This window comes from Plectropomus leopardus, chromosome 14 (assembly GCF_008729295.1).
Source record: "Plectropomus leopardus isolate mb chromosome 14, YSFRI_Pleo_2.0, whole genome shotgun sequence".
Lineage (NCBI taxonomy): Eukaryota > Metazoa > Chordata > Actinopteri > Perciformes > Serranidae > Plectropomus > Plectropomus leopardus.
The window spans coordinates 22,601,332-22,613,505 of NC_056476.1; the positions used below are offsets into that span (position 1 = coordinate 22,601,332).

General features: G+C 39.7%; 1 protein-coding gene across 3 annotated transcripts in view; it reads right to left on the reverse strand.

The window, feature by feature from the left end:
- LOC121953273 (zinc finger MYM-type protein 4-like) overlaps window positions 1-12,174 on the reverse strand; it is a 31,883-nt gene continuing 19,709 nt past the window's right edge. For all 3 annotated transcript variants that reach the window (XM_042500263.1, XM_042500264.1, XM_042500265.1), the window contains exons 19-29: window positions 9,924-10,069; window positions 9,693-9,810; window positions 9,304-9,558; window positions 6,045-6,121; window positions 5,582-5,711; window positions 5,304-5,455; window positions 5,078-5,192; window positions 3,317-3,565; window positions 2,953-3,064; window positions 2,792-2,860; window positions 1-1,776 (exon numbers count right to left, since the gene is read on the reverse strand). In XM_042500263.1, coding sequence (XP_042356197.1) covers window positions 1,632-1,776; window positions 2,792-2,860; window positions 2,953-3,064; window positions 3,317-3,565; window positions 5,078-5,192; window positions 5,304-5,455; window positions 5,582-5,711; window positions 6,045-6,121; window positions 9,304-9,558; window positions 9,693-9,810; window positions 9,924-10,069 — 1,568 coding nt within the window. In that variant the 3' untranslated portion in view covers window positions 1-1,631. The remainder of the gene's footprint in view (window positions 1,777-2,791; window positions 2,861-2,952; window positions 3,065-3,316; window positions 3,566-5,077; window positions 5,193-5,303; window positions 5,456-5,581; window positions 5,712-6,044; window positions 6,122-9,303; window positions 9,559-9,692; window positions 9,811-9,923; window positions 10,070-12,174) is intronic.

Consider the following 12,174-nt stretch of genomic DNA (forward strand, 5'->3'; position numbering starts at 1 on the left):
ATGTCTTTCAATAACAAGCTCCTAATTTTTTTTTCTTCAAGTGATTTTTCTTTGTTTTAATGTTCTGTCACTGAGAGCCTGATTTACATGTAATCTGCATACTGAGGAGAGAGCTTCTCTTGTAGAATCATTTCTTCAAGAGTGACATGAAAAAAGTCAAGACTCACATTAAAAAAACTCATGACAATGCAAAATAATGATAATATATCAAGTTAAAAATGTGTTTTGAATTCCTGTGTTTTACTTTTCTGTGGAACTTTTTTCAGTCCTAATGTTTCCCTTTTCAATGCCAAAACTTACTGTCACTGTCCAAGCAACATATAATTGTGTTAGGTAAAGTATTGTGGTGGCACTCTGAGCTGTCTGCTGCTCATCATAATTTTCACAATTTTTCAAATTAGGGAACAAAGTAACGTGGAAGACAAAAATGAAAAGAGGAGAAAAGATATTGGCACGGTCAGAAAAACGACTTTAGGAGAACTCGATTCCTCTAGAGGGAAGAAGTGAAGGTATATAAGGGAACCCTGGAGGGGGGAAAAAGGTTGTTGGGCAAAAAATAAGGCCACACAGGATGAAGAAAATAAAAAGGGAACAACGTAATATCAGATAACTAGATAATATAAAACAAAAGATGAGAGGCACAGTTTGTCTCCTCTGTTATCACAAGAAGGGTTACACTGATATAAGGTATACTGATTTAACAGCAAATTAAATCAGATATTGGCTTTTGCTCAAGTATCAACCAGCCAATGTCATCCACCTCCCATGTGATGAAGATGCTGCAGTTTGTTAAACTACATATTTCATGTTTCATTCATCAAAACAACACCGGATGTTTGTGGTAAGTGCTTCACTGGAACACTTTTACTAAGTTTTGTGTAGCTCTGCATTAAATCGCCACACTTTCAAATGACAAAACCTGCTCAAAATGCATTGTTTTAGATTGTGGTGAAATTAATCTTTAAATACCAGTATCAGTCTTTAAAACACATACTGTACAGGTAAATTCTCTCCATGTTAAAATGTGCTGATGGAGAGAGGGGCAACAACGATAAAACTGCACATTTAAACCCCTAAATGAACATATGTGACAGCGCCTAATGCATGTAAACTCTCGTTGTCTGCGTCTGAACTGCCTCTCATGCAGTTTGCTGCTCACACCAGTCTATTACTGCAGAAGTGTGTTTTTGAATAAAAAAGTTCATCTGACAGGCTCGGCATGGATCATTATTGATAGTAAATAAACCTACCACATGTGGTAAATGATGGGCATAAATATCACTCTGTTGTGACATGATGAGAAAAAAAAGACTTCATTTACAATGTTCTCTTTAACACTCCCTTTGTCATATTTTAGAGCATCAGATGTTTTATGAACTCATTGTGCATTTATGAGGGGAGGAGATGGCCACTGAGGTTACTAAATACAACTATCCCACGCCATGAATGTTCTTTAAAATTGTCTCTCTGTAACAAACTGTCCTTTCATTGTGTCTTTGTTCTGTCTCCCTGTTTCAATTACCTGTCGGCGTCTGTCTGAATGACTGATGGGCGTACGTACAGCTGTAATTCACTGCGAACTGTCCACATCGGAGGAGATTTCTGTTGCAGAGCAGATCACGAGCGGAGCATCACTGTAAACTGTTGTCGGCGGAGGCTGAGGGCTGATGTTGGACCGCTTTGAGTTCCTGGTGAACCTCTCTGACGGCCATGATGCGTGTGAGCATGCTCTGTAAAGTGGTGCTCTCTAGTGGTTGAGAGGTGTACCAGTGGGAACTGTTGAGGTCAGAAATAGAAATGTTAAAAAAATTGGAAAAATATTTCTCCTTACAGTGCAAACACAAAAACATACCTTTGTGTGCTGTTGTCCAAAAATAGCACATAATAAAATAACATCTTTATTCTATTCAATTTGGATATGAGTCAATTATCTAAAACCCAACACCACTGTATTTGAGCAAATACAGTGAATCTGCAGCATGTCAGTAATGATGGAAAGGAAGCCGAATGTAATCTGGATCACTATGATCCCGATCAGGGAATCTTATGTTTTGCTATCCAGTATCAGCTGATCAATTTTACTTTTGTGTTGGTTTTTCAAAGCAACATTGGATTGGATCACCTTTATCTAGATACAAATTTTCCAAGATTACCAAATCCAGATAACCAGTACTCTAAATGGAACTATATACCACAATATAGGGTACTTACTATGTAAAGAAACTACTTTTGACTGTGACACTGTAGTTAATATAAAGTAATAAAAGGAAGTTAAGATTTAATACATTTTCTTTGATATTGACAGATTTTATGGGGAAGTTTTTTTATTGCACTGAAAGGCTTAATATGTAGCCTAATGTGTGCCTTATCTTGATACTGATAATACTTTATTTATCAATGCAGAGGTTGAACAAGTCAAGTGTAACACTTAAAATGTATATCTAATTATATATATATATATATATATATCAATTTAAATGTTTTATTGCATTTTGGTCCTGAATCCACACTTCTGCTGGGATCAGGATAATCCTGATTTTTTTGGATCAAAGGTTTTCCAATCCTACGAAAAAGTTCTGAACAACTCAAACTTCAGGGTTTTATCCAGATCAAAACAAAGACAGGATTACAGGTAATCCAATTACAAAATCCTTTTTTCTTTTTAACGATCCCTTTCAAAGGTTTGATCCAGTCTGATGGCTAAAATTCAGTCAGATTACTACTTAACAACCAGGCCGTGGTAAAAAGTGACACATTCCTCTGCTGGTCTGTGAAATGTTGTGGCTCTGACCTGTGAGTGTGCACATTCTGTTCAGGCTGCAGGAAAAACAGGTCAGTTCTGCTCTTCACTGACTCCGGGCTGTTAGAGAGAAAGAGGGATGACAGTATGAGGTGTTTGTTCAGTTTTTACTGTAAGTGCTGTTGTCCTCCTGTTGTTTGTGTGCATCTCACCATCTAGAGAGGTAGAACTCGTAGAGTCTGACAGGACAGTGTAGAGGGTCGGCGACATTTTCAAGCATCTCCAGGTCTCCCTCCTCATCCCCCTGCCTTTTTCTGATTCGCTCTAAAAATGGAAAATGACTTACTTAATCACTATTTTCACACAAATAGTGCTTTTCCAGACAATTTATGAATCTGGTTTTGATGTTTAGATTTACGATGAACATAGAAAGACATTCTTAAGCTGATGTGAGTGCTAAATATGGTCAGTTAGAAATTTTAAAACGCTCCTTAATAGCACAACTGCATAGAAAAAAATACTATTACTGCTAATTTAATGTTTAAAAATTCACACATGGATTACTACAACAGCCACCTGAATGAGGCGTGGCAGTGCTGCTTCTTTGATATCGGAGGTAGTGGACTTTGCCGGCGCGGCTGCAGGGTTTGGAGTGTAGAGTGAAGTTGGTGAAGGAGAGGCTTTGGTGCTGCGCCAGCGTGGTGAAGCCAAAGTTCTTGGTACAGAAGAAGAGCAGTGTGTTGAGTAACACTATGGGGGAGTAGGCACCCAGCTGCTTACACTCCCACAGGTACGATTCAACAACACGAGAGGAAACAGCGCCACCTTGCAGAGGAAAGAGGACATGTATACTGGTAGTTAAATATCTTAAAATCCTAATTACAAATTTAAAGGAGTTTTTGGTATTATCAAATTCAGGTTTATAAGATCAACCTGGCATAAAAACATTTTAAATTAACTTTTAAAATCACAATATGGTTTGAGACACCCTGTTTTATTAAAGAAGCATTAGTTGATTTTTTTGGCCACTTGGGAGCAGTGTAACAAGCTGTGAACACTACAATGAAACGTTATCAACTGACGAGGTTGATATGGTGAACGTGTTGGCAAAGTGTTGCCTAATTACACGTCTATTTAGTCTTTTGACCCAATGCTAATATAAAAATATTCATGTGCAACTTTAAAGTAAATGTAAATAAAGTAATCTGAATCCATCACAGTAATGACAGACTGCAATGAAAACATCTACATAGGAAGGTAATCACTTAAAGGAACTGTTAACAACATTCAGAGCATTAATAGAGCAGCAAACTACTTTTTCCTTGTAAAGATATAGTGGAGTAATGGCGTCCTGAGCACAAAATAAAGTCACACAACCACTATGTGTGTTCTAATTCGAGCCTCTCTGTTTATTGTTGTGCTCGCTGGTCTGGACGTACGTGCATGTTATTGCATAAGAGTCCCTGTGAATCCCTGTGTGTGCATCCCACTGGCAAACGAATCACCACCCACTGAACTGTGCCAATACCGTGGTTACCCCTAAAATGCAGTTCTGACCAACGGTGGTGGAACTGCGTCACTGCAGAAGCGTAGCACTCACCCTTCGGTTAACCCAAATGCTAACACAGTAGCTCTGTCAGTACTGTTGCCGTTGTTAGCACCATTAGCTGCTAGCCTCCAGCTTGGTCACATCCATTTTGAGAGCCATGTGCAGCCAGTCACGGCTCAGAATCATAGCTATGCTCTGAATGTTACATACAGCTTCTTTGCTACAAATACTTGAATGGCTATTGCAGAAAACCTTCAAACATAAACAGTATCAAATCACGAGAGGTGATTTTTACGGAAATTAGGAGTTGACAGATTATTAACCTGGCTGATTATTGAGCCGATATTTGGTATTTTGCCGATTATCTGTATCAGCGTTTTATTTTAATGATTGCCAAAAAAATTAATTACAAAGTGCAAAGAAAGTGTCAGCATGAGAGGAACTTTTACGTTGTAAAACCTCAGGAAGCTATTTTTATGTATTCATTTTTTATTTAAACTTTTTAAAAAATGTTGCTGGGAACTTGCTGTATATAATTCTGAATGTTTCAGTTTTGATAAAACATTTGTTAAAGGCATTTAACAAAGTTTGGTGTTGGAGTTTTGTTATATACCAAATTCTACATATTGACAGAAAGATTTTTGTTTTTATTGTAAATGCATATTGGTTTCAAATATCAGTTATCAGTCTCATTAACTACTTATAATCGCTATCAGTATCAGCCCTGAAAAAACAATATCGGGCGACCCCTAATGGAAATCTTAAGGACTTTATGTCAGTGATCATACCACTAGGTAGTAGTTTAGGTTTCCACAGTTGCAGCATCTCACTGATATTGGCGGCAAACTGACTGTACAGAGCATCAGTAAAGATGTTCTCTATACGGCCCTTCATGAACAGAAACTGTGCAAAGACAGGAGAAAAGAGGAAATTAAAAAAACACACAAACAGTATCTAGATGAACCACAGTGACACTCTGTATGTATGTGTGTGTGTGTGTGTGTGTGTGTGTACCTGCTGTATCCCCAGACAGAGGTAGAAGATGCTGTCTGGGCTATAGGGCTCTCCATTGGGCCGCCTCACTTCTCTAATGAAGCAGGACAGAGCATAGCTCAGCTCAGCGGAGTCACACTGAAGGACGTCTTCTTTAATATCCACTATATTGGCTGCAGAGGAAGAGACCATGAAACCCAGTTAGTACAGAATAACATGGGTTTTCACAGAATCAATCAATGATGAGAGGTAGAGGTATGCCGAAATAAAACTGGAATATAAAGAGAACTGAGGCTCACTTTCTCCCTGGTGTTTGTTTCGTTGTTGGACCCAGCTCCTCCAGGCTTTAACCCCGTACAGGTGGTTCAGTTTGGAGGCGGCTGGAGTCACCCCTGCAGACCGGTTCAGGGGAGCAGTTCGCCTTCGACTCTGGATGGATTGAAATGCAATGAATTCTGGGTGATGTGGAAAACGGTTGACACAGCTAAAAGGTTGACTGTAAGCTGAAAAATAGCCGTGTTTGAAAACATTTCGGTATATAAATACATGTAAAACAAAGGTTTTGTGGAACAGTATTTCCCACTGTCAGCATTCACAGATTCCTACAGCACTTGAATGCGTCATATCACATCAACAAAGGTCAGCCTGAAAGAAAACTGCCTATAATCTAAAACCAGTGAAGTAAAAGTTTTTAAATCAGAGGCTGATCAAATTCATCTGTGTTTACCAAAAATTTTACAGGTTTTAACAGGGGAATCATACCCGTTTACGGCTGGAAAAAACGTCTCTGGGTCTCTTCACTCCTCGCTGTGGAGCATGCGATTTTTGAGCCAACGGTTCTGCAAAAACAAACCAAAAAAAATTGGAGTCAAACTGTGGAATTCTCAGGATAATGACTTCAGATGCAGCTCAAATATTATTCAAACCCTTTGATGCACCTTCGAAATTGTTAAGCATGCTGTGCACAAAAATGTGCTCATCAAAATCAAGCTGTACAATCGATTTTCTGCTTTCTTTAAATTTTATATTTTAAACCTGCATCAGTCCTAATCATAGATACCAAATATTCATTATTTGTTGTGCTGTAACAAAGAACCTCACCTATTGCCCACGTAACATTTCCACTTATTTATTATAACATCGTCAAACAGAGCAAGAACAAGATCTATAAATGAACATAACCTGAATAACAATTAATAACAACAACAACAACATAAAAAAATATAACATAACATAACAACGGCATACAGAACAGTTCAGGGGAGGCAGTAGCTGCAAATGGTGCTGTAATGCTCCTTGCAAACATGGTTTCCACATTTTTTGCAGGTGCAGAACACAACTCTCCATGTAGGGCAGAGCGTACACTGCCTCCTCACATGGGCCGTGGGTATATGGCTGGCGGTGGTGGTGGTGGTGATGGTGGGGTGGGCTGAGTCTGTGGTGGGGTTGGCTGAGCCAGCCTGAGCTTCTAAGACAAGGCTCCTGCGGCCCCTGGTGGACTTTCCCTGATGCCATGCTGGATCGATGGCCGTCCACACAATGTAGGCATTGAGGGCACTAATGTCCAGCATGTTAAAAAAAAGGGCCAAGGGCCACTGTCTGGTCTTCTTCCTGCAGCTCTATGTAGAGCTCATCTGCAAAACAAAACCGGACCAGAGACTAAGATGATGAAAAATGTTTTTATATAAAAGAAATGCTGAATAGTAAACATCTTAGACAAGCACATAAATTCTGGGGGAAAAAAAGTGTACGTATATGTTTATGGATTGCGTCAACATACCTCACCCATAGTATCCACTCCTCCTTTGCAGCGGTTATAATCAAGTATGATCTGGGGCTTCCTTTTCCCCCCCTGCTGATCTCTGGCACCCGGTGTTTGGTGCTGAGGAGTTTTTGCCCCGCTTTGGGATGTAGGAAACCAGGGTGTGAGTTGGAGTGAATGCAAAGATGGAGGAAAGGGCCTCTCTTTCCCGTACCCTCAGGAGCTGAGGGGGAAGCTCTGGTCGTTTTTTGCGCATTGTGTCAACCATGGCTATCTTCCTTCGGAGCAGCTCCTCTGCCAGACCGCAGGAGGAAAAAAAACATGTTGCATGTCACAGTCACCCCTCTCAGCCCCTCCGTCATGTCCAACATGACCCTTCGTCCTTGGTTTCGTTCAAACAGAAACCCTCCATGCATATGACGTTTGCACGTCACATGTGACCCACATTTTTAAGCCATACCTGGCCGGCTTCATGGACATGTATTGCCGGAATTCGCAGCGTCCCTGGTATGGCACGAGTTGCTCGTACACACAAATGTCCACAGCTGGATTGAACATCAGAGGAAGCTGGGTAGTCCACAGATCCCAGATTTCCCGGACCGCAGCCAGCTTGTCCGCTCCCTGGCGTCAAGGTCTGGACAGCTGGTCGTGGTGGTGGCATCGAGGTCCTTCCACTCGGGACCGTCCTTCTCCCATGCAGTTGGTATATTCAGTGACAAGTTTCGTGATCTCCGTGGTGAAAAATAAATCAAAACTGTCCATTAGCTCACCAACACTGGCCATGGCATAGCAGTTGGGTCCTGGGTTAGTCCTGTGCCTGGAGGGTTAAACTGGAGTGTCACGGAATTTGTGGGTGCCCAGTGGATCTCTCCGTTTTTGGACCTCCATGACAGGTCCAGTGTTGTCTCCCCTTCCCAAACGTCAGATGAGTCGGTGGAGCTGGTGGTGGATGAGCCAGCCCCCGGAAGGTACTCCTCATCGGCTACAGAGTCGAGCTCCATGAACTCGTGCTCGGGCTCGGGCTCCATGATCATGTCGAGCGCCTTCCCAGTGGTGTAGTTCCTCTCCATCGTTCCAGGTAAAAAAAATGAGAAGCTCTCCTCCTCTTTACTCCTGTGTACCTTGCTCTAGCTGCAGCTGTGTGAACAAAGTCGGGGTCTGTTTTGGTTCTTGCAGTAGCTGTTGCTTTCACGTGCTGGGAAATGTCTTGTATATGGTTTATTTAAAAGCTGTGCAGGGGCCGCTGTATAGATGTGTGTTTTATGTATTTTACACTGAAAAATGTCGTGGTGCTTTGAACGTTTGCATAAAAATTACACATGCAACGGAGCATATGGAAAAGGTGCCACTTGAAAGCTACCTGCACTTTTAAGCATTCAGTCATACGGTAATGCAATGTGCACGCTGTAGACACGTGCGCGTGCACACATGCACACTCACATACATACAAAAACCTTACACAAATCTAACCAGCATGCACTGCTCTTCAGTCGCCAGTGATCGGTTCTACGCAGAACTGGGAAGGCTCGAATGAACCTATTGCCTCAGACCTTGTGTGGAGAGAGGAGGGGGAGGATACAGTGCGAGTGTGCTCTATCAGAAAAAGTAGGTATTTTCTCCATTTGCCATATATGTTGAAATGACGTCATCCGGGAGGGAAGCCCTCAGAGCACACACTTAAAGCCACAGGCCTCAAATGAAGTAGAGAAATGAGAAGATGCATGTTCTATACTTTTCGAGCAGGATGAAAATTAGTGATTTAAATGGGTTTCAATCTGCACATTTTTGTGCGTAGGGACATTAAGGCTTATTTCAGGCCACGTTGTTTACAATAGGCTAAAAATAAAAAATACAGGAAAAACTTGAGAACACTCAAAAATGCACAACCTTGCATAAATCATCAACAATATGGATAAAATATGGTAGAAATTAAAAGCCAAAAACACAAAAATGTGCGTGGGTGCATCAAAGAGAAGAAGGCATAAAGTAAATAAACTGCTATTGATTATTTCTGCTGATACTGCTACATTTAATATGATTTGTGAAAAAAGAAAGATAAGTGTAAAAAAGTTAGTTTTTCTTCTTCCTGCTCCTGTTTGTTCATGGAATGTGTCGAATATTATGAGTAAAAGTGTATTATGGGTTTTTGTTATTGTTTTGGAAATTCACACTGTAATGGGCCAAATATGAATGAATGAATTGGTGAATGAATGAATGAATGAATTAGTGAATGAGTGAATGAATGAATAGATGTCTCACCAGATGGGAAGTCAGTCTCCAGGTCCATCATCGGAGAGGAGGGAGGTTGATCCTCAGCACTGGTGGTAGGTGGCTCGCTTGTCAACGTGGTCTCCTCTTGCTCAGTATGAAGCTGGAGATCAGTTGACTCTGTGCTTCTTTCTGACTTGACAGTAAATGGCAGGTCGGCTTGTATGGCTTTCTGAGTCTCATCTTCACCGATTATGGGAGCGACCAACTCTGACTTCACGTCTACACCGTAAGAACTACTCTGGTCTGTAGCAAACACACGAAAGTAAATACAAATGAGATCAAATGTGTGTAATAAGTGGATCGATTAATGTAGGAAACATATCTGAAGCTTTATATGATTAAAATATGTAAACAATCAGGACAAAAGCCTCCCTCACCTGAGCTGGAAACAGGCCCGTCTTTCTGTTTTTCCTTCTCCACAGCCAAAGGCTCTGACTGGACTGCTGCATCCTTCATTTCTTTGCTCTGTGGTGGTATCATTATGGGTACTGGAACCTGTAAAAAAACACGAGAAACAAATTCACATTTAATATTTGCTGCAGCAATACTCATTGCAAAGTACATGAATAATTCTGGATTCACAGAATTAGTAATGCAATGGGACGTACGGGCACAGGCATAGCCATCGGAACAGGTGTGTGCTGGGAGTACATGTTCATAGGCACTGGAATGAAGACCGGTACTGGGACTGGAACCATTACAACCTTCACATTCTCCTCTCCTGCTGAGGAGCTGATCGAGGGCAGACACAGAGCTGGAGGAGAGATCATGAAGATGAGACAGAAAGAGAAAGAGACGGGAGAAATATTTAAAATTAAATAATTATATAATAAATAGTCTGCCTACAGACAGTCAGGAAGTTTATCAAGAACTTTTTTTATAATTGAAACATTTAGTTGCAAATTATTTTGAAAAGGAGAAAAAGAAAAATAATTACAAGTTAGACACATAAACATCCTACGTATCACAATAATCTAAATGAAAAAGTAAATAGAGGAAGATTAATATGTGGCAAATGAGTGCATTTAATGTAATATTTTCACTAAATAAAATATACTATACTCAGTTTTCGAGAATGCAGAAAGAACAGCAAGATGATGATCAAAATGATTCAAAAATATGTTCTTGTTAAAGATGGACACATTTTTTCTTTCACATTTTTTTTCTTTGTGTTTCTGCTGAAAGGTGCTAACAAAACAAATTTTGGGAGACCAACACATATTTATCATCACCACCATGCTGTGTAAGTCACTCCACACATCATAAAGCACTTCAAACATGAGACCATGGTTAAAAACACTGGTCACCTCTATGTATAGACTTAAAACTGACAAATGTTACTCATATTGACCCCTCATCTCTTCACCAATGTTTCATATTAAAAGTAGTGTAGCGTAGTGTAGTGTGTCTAAAATATAACACACAGACATGAGTGTAGTGTGTCTAAAATATAACACACAGACAGGAGTGTAGTGTGTCTAAAATATAACACACAGACGTGAGTGTAGTGTGTCTAAAATATAACACACAGGCCTTTTGTGTTTTTGCAGTTTCTGGTGATAATTTAAAGACTTATTTTACAGAACAGCTGCAGCACTTCTCTAAAAACTGAACCTGTTAAAAATAGCGTGCATTCAGATGCATCAACAGTTTCACGTTTCAAGGCATCTTTTCTTTGTGGACAACATGACATCAGAGTTAAAATGTAAAACTCTTACATGATACAGATATACAGACAGCAGGGACTGTTATACTGTCCTCAGACAGACAGCAGAGCTTTATGTCTCTGGAAAACACCTTTACTTGAGATTAAACCCTGAACACGTGGAAAACTCACATTTATTTGCCCATCATATGCCCTGACACAGCATATTGTTTTAGACACCTGTGGAACAGTTCCACCCACAATAATAAATAATTTTACCTGTGTTTAACTTTTTTGTCCATGTACTGAATTTTAGTTTGTAAAAATGAAGCCTGACCGGTTTCCTCTACTGTCTACATTGACTCAGTGTCTGCTTGAAGAGTTATTTACTGCAGTAAGCATCTTTAAATGACTGTAGCCTTTTTAAAAAATACAGGAACAAATGTACTTGGCTACTTGGATAGTTTTGTTTCGACTGATGTGTATAAACTTCACGTATGTGCTTGTGATAACAGTTTTATATTCACAGTCATGAACATTTTTGAGGCAGGTGAAAATCTAGAAAAAACATCACACCAACAGAATTTTATTTACAAATTAAATTTATTGACATGTTTTGTTTTTTTTTGCATTTGACAAAACTGAGACAATATACTTTTAAAAACAAAAAAAAAGGGTAGTAATACAACAATCTGATCCATGTCAGTGTTATCATAGAAATAAGAAAAAAAAACATGAAAACATGCAGTTACAATGTAGAATTTACAAAAACTTTACAACAGATAATAGGTTGTAAAGGAAGTAAAAAGTAAACCATTCATAAACATGTAATACAGGGCTGGAATCAACTTAAATGTCAACAAAGACAGCAGATGGATGAACTGAAGTCAGGTCTGCATCAGTAGTGAGGTACAGTAAGTTTGTTTACCACCACACATTCATAACAAACATTAAAGTGTAACGCACCAGCACAAATAACAAAACTAGACATCCAGATGAATTCTATTTTCTCCACTCACACACTTAAAAAAATTCAAGTGATTGCAGATTTTTGCCTTATGAATACCTGACAGGTGCATCATAGATGTCAGACTTTATTTCCTACTTTGGTTAACTCATCCTCTGTGAACCTAAACTAAAGGGCATCCACCTAAGATCATCCATGAGGTCTGACTACTCTTCTTGTCATTTCCCGTGACATCCCCCTGAAGTCC